Source organism: Canis lupus, chromosome 7 (assembly GCF_011100685.1).
Source record: "Canis lupus familiaris isolate Mischka breed German Shepherd chromosome 7, alternate assembly UU_Cfam_GSD_1.0, whole genome shotgun sequence".
NCBI lineage: Eukaryota > Metazoa > Chordata > Mammalia > Carnivora > Canidae > Canis > Canis lupus.
Genome location: NC_049228.1, coordinates 76,573,222 through 76,586,446, shown reverse-complemented (window position 1 = coordinate 76,586,446; position 13,225 = coordinate 76,573,222). Strand labels below are relative to the sequence as shown.

The following is a 13,225-nucleotide window of genomic DNA, read 5'->3' as shown; positions in this document are numbered from 1 at the left end:
CATTTCAAGCCATCCCGCTGCCATGGGGGTTCCAAGGGGCCTCTGCAGTATTTATGTCAACAAACTGTAACTCAGGACATCTTGGTTTCTTTTTATTTCTAGGCAGCACAAGCACCCGAAACAGCAGCCAAAAAGGAAGCAGTGTTTTAAGCATCAAGCAGAAAAGTAAAAGGGAACTTTATATGGAAAAGCTTCAAGAACATTTAATCAAAGCAAAAGCATTTACCATAAAGAAGTGAGTGCATGAAGACACTTGAGTGATGTGTTTTATTTTAGGACCAGGTAGCTGGTATCAGTTGTTTCATATAAACCAGGGGCAAAGAGCAGATACTTCTCATATAGCAAACATCATCTGCTTAAGGTACAAGAAAATGACCCATTATCATATTGTTCCATATCATTGACATATAAAATTAGGTTAAGTTCAGGTATATAACATAATGATTCGATACATGCATATGTTGAGGAATGATCACCACAATAGTCTAGTTAACATTCGTCACCACATATAGTTACAAAATTGTTTTCTTATAATGAGAATAAGATTAATGTACAGTATAGGATTAACTGCAGTTACCATGCTGTGCATTACATCCCTGGGATAATTTGTTTTATAACTGGAAGTTTGTACACTTTGACCCTCCTCACCCATTCTGCCCAACCTCTCATTTCTGGGACTTTAGACCACTCTGCTATGCTTCAAGCAAGAGAAGAGGCCTGTGGTCTTATGGGCAAAAAGGGCCACAGTGCCTTCCTTGGCAATGAATTTGTCTACACTCTGTTAGAGCAGGAGCTACCCTACTGGACTCTGCTGAGTCTGACAAGAGAGGTGTGACCTACTTGGAAAGAGGGATGCAGAGGAATGGAATGATGGCAGTATCTGATCATTCCTCCCATCTTGCCCCTCCTGAAGCAAGTGCTGGGGGTCTCTGTTTTGCAGGACTCTGCAAATATATGTGCCCATCAGACAGTTCTTCTATGACCTCATCCACCCAGACTATAGTGCTGTGACCGACGTGTATGTGCTCATGTTCCTGGCCGACACTGTTGACTTTGTCATCATCGTCTTTGGCTTCTGGGCCTTTGGGGTAGGTTGGGGGCAGAGGCCACCGCACATCCAATGAGTAAGAGTGATGTTATCTTGTGAAGTGCCACTCGTGCCTGAACCTATTGTTTCCTTCCCAGAAACACTCAGCAGCAGCAGACATCACCTCTTCCCTGTCAGAGGACCAGGTTCCTGGGCCATTTTTGGTGATGGTCCTCATTCAGTTTGGAACCATGGTGGTGGACCGAGCACTATACCTCAGGAAGACTGTACTGGGAAAGGTCATTTTTCAGGTCATTCTTGTGTTTGGAATTCACTTCTGGATGTTCTTCATCTTGCCTGGTGTGACTGAGAGGTAAGTTGGAGGCTGGAGACATGTGCCCACTTTAATGCAAATATGCTCCAGAAGATTACTGTCCCATATGCACGGCCACAGCAGAATCACCAGGTACAGATGGAAGCATGGGAGAAGGGCACCATGGGTTTAAAAAGTTAGGGGGATCCCTGGGTGGCTCAGCAGTTCAGCGCCTGCCTTTGGCCCAGGGCATGATTCTGGAGTCTCAGGATCGAGTCCCACATCAGGCTCCCTGCATGGACCCTGCTTCTCCCTCTGCCTGTGTCTCTGCCTCCTTCTCTCTTTCTCTCTCTCTCTCTCTCTCTATATATATATAGATAGATAGATAGATAGATAGATAGATAGATATAGATATAGATATAGATAGGTTATATATATAAAGATTATATTTATTTATTCAATATATATTTTTTCAATATATTATTTATTATATTTTTATTATATTATATTTGTTATTTCAATTCAATATATATATTTCTATATATTCAATATATATATTGAATAAATAAATATAATCTTAAAAAATAAAAATAAAAAAGTTAAAGATCTTTATCAATAGTAAATTTGGTGTGATCCAAAATGTGAGTCGGTTCCTCAAAAACATTTTCATTGCGTATCCATGTGTATTTGTAGAAATAGGTTTTTCAGAATGAAAGGAGTGATAGCCTTAGTGATCTGAGAAAACTGTGGTCCTTCCATTGTGATTGTCTCTACAATGAGACAAAGATGAACTGGAGCATGGCCTTACGGGATTATGAAGAGGATGAGAGGATACCAGGCTATTTCATGTGAAAAATGGATGCAAAAAAATGGAGACCGTTTAATAGAAGAAAATATAGAGGGGTCGTGGGCTGCAGATGACGGTAGTGTCTGCCACATAGGCTAGTTTTGTTTAGTGTGACAATGTTTGGAAAGTGCCTGGTGGGGGGAGAGGAGAGGATGGAAGCATTCGGCCCCATGACGCCATGATGCTGTTGTTGTCAATATAGCCACTGCTGCTGGTTAAGATGCGTTGGAGATGGGGTGGGAGGTGGGGTGACCTAAAAAGAGCAGCCTAAAGTTCCATGAGGAAAGGGCTGGTGACATCCTTGGACATGGCTGGCTGCTGCCTTTCAGTCTGTCTCCTGCAACTCTAAGCTCTAGCTATATTGACCCTCTTCAGTTCCCCAAGGGCACCGTGTCCTTCCACACCTCAGAGGACCTTGTTCACTGCTCTTCTGTCCTGCCTCCGAACCACTCTTCCTCCTCACTCTTTAGATTTCCTGGGGTGCTTCCACCCAAACACTGCTTGAGGCCAAGTTGGTGCTTAATGTATGAACAAATAAATGGGTCAATGGATAGAAGAGAAACAAGAGAGGACTACTATAAATGGGGGATTATGTGAGCAAAGGGTCAGCACTTGGGGACATGGAGGCACCCATATAATGTAATAGGAATGATCTTTTAAATGAACATATCATTAGAGATGCCTGGGTGGCTCAGCAGTTGAGCATCTACCTTCAGCCTAGGGCATGATCCTGGAGTCCCAGGATCGTGTCCCGTATCGGGCTCTCTGCATGGAGCCTGCTTCTCTCTCTCTGCCTGTGTCTCTGCCTCTCTCTATATATATGCCTCTCATGAATAAATAAATAAAATCTTTAAAAAACTGAACATATCATTAAAAGTCTTCATGTTTAACAATAAAATTGATCCTTTTATCATACCTCAAGGGCCATTCCTGGCCAAGCTTCATTAATAACATTAATATCAGGCTGGCAAATGCTTTTACAAAGTGTGATTAGAAAGTAATGAAAACTTCTTTCATTTTGTGATTCATAACTTGATTTAAATATCATTTCTAATGAGGATATCCAAACATCTTCTGACAATGCTAGAGCTACCTGTCTGCTCTTGCCTAAATGGTTAGGCTCTGATCTTTTGATTTTAGTGACAATGCAAATATTTTAAAAGGAAAAATGGAATTAGGATAATTTTCCATGAGTCTGAAGTAGAACTAAGTAAAGAAAGGATTGTTACCCAGAAGACCACCAATAGCCCAGTAAGTCTTTCACACCATACTGTGTATGGGGAGAATAAAGATAGCTTGGCTGATAGAAAATAATTCAGATTAAGGCAAACTTTTTTGTAAAAATACTAGAATTTGCTCATGAAAACATTGTAGATCTCATTCATTAGTCTTTAGAATAAATGTGATTTTTCTCTATAAATATTTCTCTATATATCAACTCAGAAATAAATCATATTTAACACCCATGGTAGTGAGTGTTGAGATCTGGGACTGAGCCTCGCATCGGGCTCCCTCCTCAGCAGGCATCTGCTTCTGCCTCTGCCCCTACTCTCTGCTAATGCTTGCTCTCATTATTGCTCTCTCAAATAAATAAATTAAATCTTTTAAAGAAAAAACAAAAAAATAAAAAATGATAAAAACTTAAAAATATATTGAATAGTTCCATCACCCAAAAACTTTCCTGTGCCCTTTATAGGATCCTTTTCCCTCACCTCTAGCTCCTGGCACATCCATTTTCTGTTCCTACTATTTTGCCTTTCCCAGAATGTCGTATAAATGGAATCACACATTCTGTGGCTTTTGAGGCTGGCTCTTTTCACTTGGCATTATGTATTTAATATTAATCCATGTTGTTGCATGTGTCACTACTTAAATATTTTTTGTTAGTTGGTAGTATCCTATTGTATAAATGTACCAAAGAGTGTTTAAGCATAGAAAAGTTGAAGGAAAAAAAAAAAGAAAAGAAAAGTTGAAGGACATTTGGGTTGTTTCTACTTCTTTGGCAATTACAAATAAAGCTGCTATAAATATTTTTTTAATGGCCTCAGAGATCATTTCTATCTCATTGGATCTCACTTTTAAGCCCCACCTAAATGGCCATTCCTAATGCAATGGATAACCCTATCTTTATTTTTGGATGTTTAATTCAAGATGTTAGAATTGTTGAACCTTGAGTCTTCATTACCAGCATGTCAGTGACAGCATAATTTCATGACATTTCAAGCCATGCTGCCATTACTTGTTGACATCCCAAATTCATTTTTTCTCTTTCAGATACTGTTCCTGAAAACTTAAATTCCTTATTGTGCAAAATAAAACACTCATTAATCATCATATTGTCTAAATCCTTTTCAAAACAGGAAAAGAATAAGGGGAGGAACAGATTAGGAGTTTTAAACTCTACAGAGAAAAATTATGGCTACTGGTTATAATACTGAGCATCAGGACCCTCCAGTATTTTGAATAATTAACCTGATAAATGGCTTTTTCTGTGTATATGCATATGATTTAGTCCACAAACTTTCAGTGGTTGATATAGTCTACAAAGAACTGTGTGGCAGATACTGTGGGGGACGGAGACATGAGTAAGGTCTGACTCCATCCTCAAGTAATAAAACATGGAGAGACGACCAAAGAAAAAGGTCTTCCATTATAGGACAACCTTAATGTCCCTAATTAGATTTCACAGGATTACTTCAGGAACTGAAGTAATCAGATTAACTATTAACAGATTAGCAGATTAACTATTACTTATTCCAAGTTGATTCACTTTAAGGTTGTAGGAAGGGAAATGTTTGTTTGTTTGTTTGTTTGTATGTTTTTATGTTTTTATTTAAATTCCAGTTAGTTAACAAAGAGTGTAATATTTCAGGTATACAATTTAGTGATTCAACACTTAACATTCAACAATTGTCATCAAACAATGAGTAGTTCCTTTAATTAGGGCTAGAAAAACAACAGTTTTATGTCTTTGATTATAATTTTGATAGATGTCGAATTTTTCTTTGTGCAGTTTTTATATAAATTATCTTTAAAATCCAAAGGCATTTCCCTGAAGAGCTAAAAGACTGCTCATTCTTACTACTACTGTACCAATGGAGACAGCCCCTAGAAAGGGATAGGAGGAATAGTTGCTATGGATTCTCTGTAAAATGTCTGATATAGTTATAAATAACTTGTCAAGTGCTAAGTGATGGTCAAGTATATTTAATTTATTAGGACCCGAAATACTGAAGCTGGTTTCTCTACAGCAGAGACACTAATCAGCAATATTTTTGAGATTTCTGGTTATTGAGATCTACATAGATCCTTATGCCCCTGAGACACAAAGGCCCATGTGTTCCTGGCTGGTTCTTAGATCTGGCCAACTAAATAGCTATTTTCAGTAAACAATAAACAAACAAACAAAAAAACCACAACTTCTTCTAATATCAAAAATAAATATTAAGAGACAATTCTGAAACATAAAGAGTAACACACTTCATGAATAAGAAACTAAGTATTGTTCTTAATTTTAAATCCAGGGAAAATGATACCTAGGTCTTGCTGAGTCAAAAGTCTTATTGTTTATTTCCTTTTAAAAATGTGTTGACCATGTTTAAGATTCTCACAGAATTCTGCATTTATACAAAGTTAAAAATGGTCCTGTGGCTCACCATCCTTTGAAAATGTGTTCCAGATTTTTTTCTGGTGTGAAATATAGTTCCACCAAGTTTTCCCTCAAACTTATGCTAGCATTTATGAACTGTATAGCACTATGAGTCTCTTCATTAATTATTCACCAGGAGAAAGGACTACCATCTCTATTACTGAAGACATCATTAAGGAAAGAATGTTAGATTATGGAATCATATATTTTTCAAAGGCAGGGAAAATCTTCAAATAAAGACATGAATGTCTTGAGCATGATATCTTGAGGAACAAACTCCATAGCTTGTTAACACAACTGGAACCAAAATCTGGGTTGTGAAACTGTTAATCCATGACCTATCTTTATAGATAGAAAAAAAAAAATCAAGGGGAGGAGGGAACTCACTTCTCAAAACTCTTCTACATCTTCCAAATTATGGATCATTTAAAGTAAACAAAAAAAATGCTTTTTCTAATGAGCTTTAATTTGGATCATGTTAGCAGCATTTTCCACATTGGGAGAAAATGATAATTCGTAGATTTGCTTTAAAATAAATTAGTTTAATTATAGACTAAGTAACTGCATAATGCACTAACACATTGAAGGCACCATTTATAAATTTGTTTTTAATTATTAGATTTTCCTAACCTACTTTTTCTGTGTTTAAGGTGATCTATGTAGAGGATTCTTACAATTGACTGAATTGACTCTAAGTGGCAGAGGGACAATTAAGCTTTTTTTTTTTTTTTAATCCTAAACTGATGTCATTTTGTGCCAGAAGAATATTCCAATATTTTACTTTTCTGTTTTTTTTTACATTTTAGGAAGTTCAGCCAGAACCTGGTTGCTCAGCTTTGGTACTTTGTGAAATGTGTTTACTTCGGATTGTCTGCCTACCAAATCCGTTGTGGCTACCCAACACGAGTTCTAGGAAATTTCCTCACCAAGAGCTACAATTATGTCAACCTCTTCTTGTTTCAAGGGTAAGGAAAGACTGTATTGTCACTGTCACAGAGGAATGACTGGCAATAGAAAGGCATTTTGGTTCCTTGGGAAGAAACAGGAAGGTGCAGAACATTGATGTAGCAATATAGATCGCCATGGAACTCTTAGGATGTCTGGAAAAAGATGGATATGCCTCTTTAAATATCTTTGTATGTGTAGAAAGTAGGTAGTTGCCACATACTTTGCCAGTATATTGTTCTAGAATCATTATCTAGAATCATCATTCTCTATTGTCCTATCCTGCATAGTTACTATGGTAATATTTCAGAAGAAAAATAGGGATACATGATCCTTAGGTATTAATATATTTCTGGGCTCAGTGGAACAGAAATTTGGAATCTGGGCTATTTCAAAATACCTTTAGGATTTTGTGTTTACAATGATTTCCTCCATTGGCCATTTATTCCACCTAACATCAACCTAAACGCCACATTACTTACTTGCTCCTAATAATGTTAGCTACTCAAATGAAATATATTGGCTTTTCTGTGTGAGGATTTCTTTGGTAGTGTCTCTTCTCTGTTCCCTTGGAAATTATACCACAGCATAAAAGGCCGGGCTGCTCACAGCACTGCTGGCTCCTTGGTTGTACTAGATTTAGGGATGGGTAACTTACTCACAGAAGAGGTGTTGAGCATGCTCAGTGAGTCATTTAGTATTGTTCTATGTATGGCCTGATATTTCTTCCAGGGGTGGAATTAGTGTTCACTTGGCAGAGCTGAGTGGCCTAGGGGAGAATTTCTGAGTGGTAACCCAAGCTGCTCTGAAGGCCCTGAGGTGCACCCAGGTTCTCCAGCCTGAGAGAAGCTGTGTTAGTCAAAAAGGAGGAATAGTCCCCAGACCCAAGAGGAGCCCAGGCCAGCCCATTCCTTAATACAAGAAGCTAAGCCAGAATTTTATTAAACTTAGGCATCCATTTACTGAGTCTATAAGGTATGGGCTCTGCTATGTCTTGCTCCTTCTGACATCTCTCATTTGCCCTCATCTTTCACGTACCAGGTATATAGCTTTTCCTAGTTCATTCAACAGCAAAACCCCAATATTCTATAATCCTCTAGCCAACAGATTTTCATAAGCAAATGCTTAAAATAGTAAAATTATGGTTGTTGGGTTTTTTTTTTTTTTTTTTTTTTTTTTTGGTTTTTGCTTTTTGTTTTTGTTTGCGGTTTTTTTTTTTTTTTTCAGAAGATAAAATCTTAAGGTATAGAAAATCCTAAAGACTCAACCTGAAAACTGTTGGAAGTAATCAATGAATTCAGTGTAAAGTGGCAGGTTGTAAAATCAATATGCAGAAATCAGTGGTGTTTCCATAGGCTAAAAGCAAAACATCATGGAAACAAATAAAATCATCCCATTCATGGCAGCATGAAAAGCAATGAACTACTTAGACATAACTTTAACCAAAGAAAGATTTGAACAATGAAAACTACAAAGCTTTGGTAAGAGAAAGTGGAGAGGACATCTTCAAACTTACTCAAAAAGGAAATCCTAATTTATGACCACCAGCAAAAAGGAAAAAAAATGGAAAAAGGAATGGGCAATACTAATTTATACATTGATTCATGATAGGAAGAGATTGTAACTCCAAGTTGCATTTTCCCATAAGAGTCTCCCTGAGAATGTTCCCTGAGTCACAAGGACTGAAACAATAAGAAACTAAATGAGCTCCTGGGGTTGGGAGAGTGAAGAGGGTCACCTCACAATCTTGTCTAACAAGATGCGGTTTCTGGCAGGTTCCGCCTCGTTCCCTTTCTGACTGAGTTGAGGGCTGTGATGGACTGGGTGTGGACAGACACAACCTTGAGCCTCTCCAGCTGGATCTGTGTTGAGGACATCTATGCTCACATATTCATCCTGAAGTGTTGGCGTGAGTCCGAAAAAGTAAGGAAAAAAAAAAAAGAAGGAAAGAAAAGATATAATCTTTTGGTTTCCCTTCTATCCAAGCTGGTTATGAGATTAATGTGAAACTGTAAGTTTTGTGGCCAAATAAATGGAGGCAGGGGGCAAAAAACTGGGAGGTTCTATGAATGTTCCATTGGTTTCCACCCGTGGACTTGGGGATTTTGGACTCACTACTGCCTCAGTCAGCAACAGCATCCAGATGTGTTCCCATTTTGGCAAAGTATACTGTAGTTATTTTTAAAAGAAGAAATGATATATTGCTTTGTGACCCAATAATTCTTAAATGGTTCATTTGGGAACAGAAGAGAACGTGGGGTGGTGGAGAATGTGGGGTCAGGTGGCTTGGACTCAGGATCACCCTCTGACTCACCCTTTGATGAGCAATGGGACGATATAACTTCTTTGTGTAAAGGAAATTGAAGTACAAATATTTGCTTATCCTGTTAGATTGAATATTAAGATTGAAATATGGATAGAATTACTGTTATTTGTTGGATTTTTTCCAAAGTTTAACATCTGTGTTTATGGGGTTTGTGAAGGCGATAGGGCTGGTAGGAAACTTAAAACCATAGAGCTTGTCTTGATTTTTAAGGAGTAAAAGCTGTTAAAATGCCAAAACATGAGAGCTGTTCTACCAGAGGGACTTTGAAGGTACCAATCTTGGTGACAAAGGGTCTGGAAATCATAACAAATTGTTCTGTCTGAAGTAGAAAAATATGGAAGGAGGCAAAAACAATAGCCATTTCTAACTATTTGAAATACTGGGAAATAGAGGAAATGTCTGAATTAATTTTTAAGACTCAAGATAGCAGAATTAAGACAGTTGGGCAAAAGTTCTGGTAAGTTTCAATGACATATGAAGAACTTTCTTGCAATTGAGGCTACCCCATCATAGCTTGGCTGCCTCAAGAGGTGTCCATGTACACACAGTGACATGTACTCACATCCTTGAACATTTGTGCCAGGAAGCGTGGGTCCACCTCCAGCTCTGGGAGCTATTCATTCAACAGTCACCGTATCAGTTGTCTATTGCTGTGATCAAACTACCTGAAACTTAGTGAGAGAGAGAGAGAGAGAGAGAGAGACAGACAGACAGACAGACAGACAGATAGATAGAGCCGGGAGGGAAAGAGAGTGAAGGAAAGAGAGAATCCCACTCAGGCACCATTCTCAGCACAGAGTCCAACGCAGTGTTTGATCTCACAACCCTGAGATCATGACCTGAGCTGAAACCAAGAGTCAGATTCTTTTTTTTTTTAATAAATTATTTATTTATTTATTTATGATAGTCACATTGAGAGAGAGAGAGAGAGAGAGAGGCAGAGACACAGGCAGAGGGAGAAGCAGGCTCCATGCACCGGGAGCCCGACGTGGGATTCGATCCCGGGTCTCCAGGATCGCGCCCTGGGCCAAAGGCAGGCGCTAAACCGCTGTGCCACCCAGGGATCCCCCAAGAGTCAGATTAACCAACTGGACCACCCAGGCTCCCCAAACTTAGTTGTTTAAAAATAACATTTTCTTTGCTCCCAATTCTGTGGGTGGGCAATTTGGGCTAAACTTCACTGGACAGCCTTGCCCAGGGTCATCTGGTGGCTGCCATTTCAGAGGGACCAAGCACAGGTAAGAGAAAGGCCAGAGAGAGAGTCAATTCAAGAGAGAGGCCAGTTGAGAGGATAATTTCAGAACGGAGAGGATCTGAACCCCTCTGGGTGTTAAGGAAAAGAATACTAGGAAAAGGAAAAGCAAAAGTCCTTACCAGCAGAGCCAAAGGAAGAAGGTCCGGGTGGGGGCCTGGAAAGCATAGAATCAGGGGCCTGGGTGAACAAGTTAGCTGTGAGAAAGAGGAAGCTGGAGAACGATGGGCAGTGAACACACACACCACATAGACTGGCTTCTCCATGAAATAGATGAGGTTGTCTGTTGACTAGCAAGAGGGAAGGACGGCATCCTAAGATGACCCAGAGCCTGTCCGCAGGGCCATCGCAAACTGTGAGATGCTGTTTCTTCTGGATGAATGGATGGGGAGCTCTTATATGAGGGGGTTTCTGAGTCAGAGCTCACATTACTGTCCCACAGTGATACAGGGCCACCTTTCATGCGGGCAGCTGCATCTGCCCCATCCGTTGGCTCTTACAAGCTTTTCACTGCCTTAGAGCCAACATGTTACAACCTTTTTAATGCCGTAGCAAGAAGCTCACACCCACTGCCCATCCTCCTTGTGAAGGCCCGTCTCACTCTGCCCTAGAACCCTAGGCGTTCCTGCCCAATGAAAGGTTCACAATTATTGTTGTTATTTTATCTTCAAGAAATTAGAAGCCTCTTTTTAATGTATCACCTCTACTTAAATATATACTTATATCTTTTGCTAAGTCAGTGGATATTTCAGAGTATTAGCCTTTTAAATCCCACGTGGTAGAGCTTCCTGAGGAGCTTAGGTGTCAGGGACCTAAGTGTCAAGACGGTCCAAGTGAATTCTGTCCCACCAGAGACTGAAACGTTATCAGGGACAATCTCTTGTCTAGTGTGAAGCAGAAGAGTAAGCTTCTTTTAACAGTAACTTTTCTTGGGGATTATCTGGAGTCGAATATGCTGTGCTCCGGGGGCTATATGAATACACTTTATGAAGCCAGAACAATTTCCTGAAAGCTGGAGTGTTGGCATATGAATGCCCACAAACACAGGCCCCTCGGTCCTTTTTTAAAAAGATTTTATTTATTTGAGAGAGAGGGAGTTCAAGCATGAGCAGGGGGAGGGGCAAAGAGAGAGTGAGAAGCAGGCTCCCCACTGAGCAGGGAGCCTGATGCAGGGGCTCAATCCCAGGATGCTGGGATCATGATGTGAGCCGATGGCAAATGTTTAACTGACTGAACCATCCAGGTGCCCCCTCACACAGCAATTTCAAGGAGAAGGTCTCTCAGGTCCCATTGGTCCCTTGATACCACTGTGAGGACATGTTGGGAGCTCATTACAGCTTCACATCACTACTTAACTTTGTAGAGTGGGGACCAGGTTGCTCTCCCCACTTCAGAGTGGACAGAGCAGAAATCAGGCCCCAATCAGGTCCTGTGGGAAGAGTGTGCATCCTTCCCCTGCCTCATTCTGGTGGCCGGAAGCCTGAACCCTGTGTGCCTCCTCTGTTGCAGAGATACCCACAGCCTCGGGGGCAGAAGAAGAAGAAAGTGGTGAAGTACGGCATGGGAGGCATGATCATCGTTCTGCTCATCTGCATTGTGTGGTTTCCCCTTCTCTTCATGTCCTTGATCAAATCTGTGGCAGGGGTCATCAACCAGCCCCTGGACGTCTCAGTCACAATTACCCTGGGAGGGTACCAGGTAACTGCTGTGTGCCTAGCCAGTCATCAGCTAAGGATGCTTAGTTAGCTCTGTGGGCCAGATTCGTCCCTGCATTTTAACCGGTCAGCAGATATATGATGTATGAACTAAGGCACAGGAGACAGTGAAAGGATAGTTCTGTTCTGGTTTGGGGCACTGGAGTAATCACTTCAAAAAGAGATCTCTGAGGCCAGCTGCCATCAGGTACTCAGTGGGTGATATACTGTGTAAATATCTCTCTTTTAACCCAGGATGCAGAGACGCACCTCCGAGTGTTGACAGCACTGTTTCTTTGTTTTCCAGCCTATTTTCACAATGAGTGCCCAGCAAAGCCAGTTGAAAGTTATGGATCAGACAAGGTTTAATAAATTTATGAAAGCTTTCTCTAGGGACACTGTAAGTAAATGCATGCAGTAGATCTCTGTGAAGACCCTTCACCTAGGTGAACTTACTGCTTGTCATTTTATTCCCAGTTCTGCCGTGGCCTCTGGTGGTGGGAAGGACTTTTCAGGGATTACCAGTTGTTCACGGCAGATTTCTGGCCACTGGCCACTTTGATAATCTGATAATACATTATGTCTGTATTGTTGGATATAAGTATCAATAAGCAAAATTTTAATTCAGGATATTTTAATGTAAAGTAAGCTCAATGAATGTGAATCCTCTTGTATATTTCTAAATGTTCTTAATTGTGGTAGATATTGATCCCTTTGATGGGTAGGACTACTCTGAGAATCTATCTTAAGGGGATAATTCAAAATACTGGAAAAGCTCTATGCAGATAACCTGCTTGTGATAGCATTCTCTGTATTGATAAAAGTTGGGAGTAACTGAGGGGCTTGATAAATAGAAACTGGTTGAATAAATTATGGCAAATGTATTGAGTGAATCTGATAGGCATGGGCTTTCCTAGGGTGGTTGGCATGGGACAAGGGGGCTACCACTTTCCATTTTATTAATGTGCCATGTCGTCTAAATATTTTCCAAGCAACTTCTTTTGTCATGCAAATCATCATTACGAAGACTGTGCATGGCATGAACATTTCTGAAGATAAAACATAAATGAATAAGAATGTATGCTATTATTTTTTAAATGATTGAAAAAATAAAATATACATTTCCTAATGCATGTAACAGTGATAATGTTCTGGTGGCAAAGTTGTGGCTA

At 39.9% G+C, this 13,225-nt stretch overlaps 1 protein-coding gene across 5 annotated transcripts in view; it reads left to right on the top strand.

Moving 5' to 3' along the window:
- PIEZO2 (piezo type mechanosensitive ion channel component 2) overlaps positions 1–13,225 on the top strand; it is a 440,872-nt gene that overhangs the window by 418,523 nt on the left and 9,124 nt on the right. For all 5 annotated transcript variants that reach the window (XR_005362693.1, XM_038543881.1, XM_038543880.1 and 2 more), the window contains 7 exons: positions 103–235; positions 941–1,088; positions 1,186–1,400; positions 6,643–6,801; positions 8,557–8,704; positions 11,869–12,057; positions 12,361–12,453. Coding sequence is in view for 4 of the 5 variants with exons in the window: in XM_038543881.1 (XP_038399809.1) it covers positions 103–235; positions 941–1,088; positions 1,186–1,400; positions 6,643–6,801; positions 8,557–8,704; positions 11,869–12,057; positions 12,361–12,453 (1,085 nt within the window). In the remaining variant the exon portion in view is untranslated. The remainder of the gene's footprint in view (positions 1–102; positions 236–940; positions 1,089–1,185; positions 1,401–6,642; positions 6,802–8,556; positions 8,705–11,868; positions 12,058–12,360; positions 12,454–13,225) is intronic.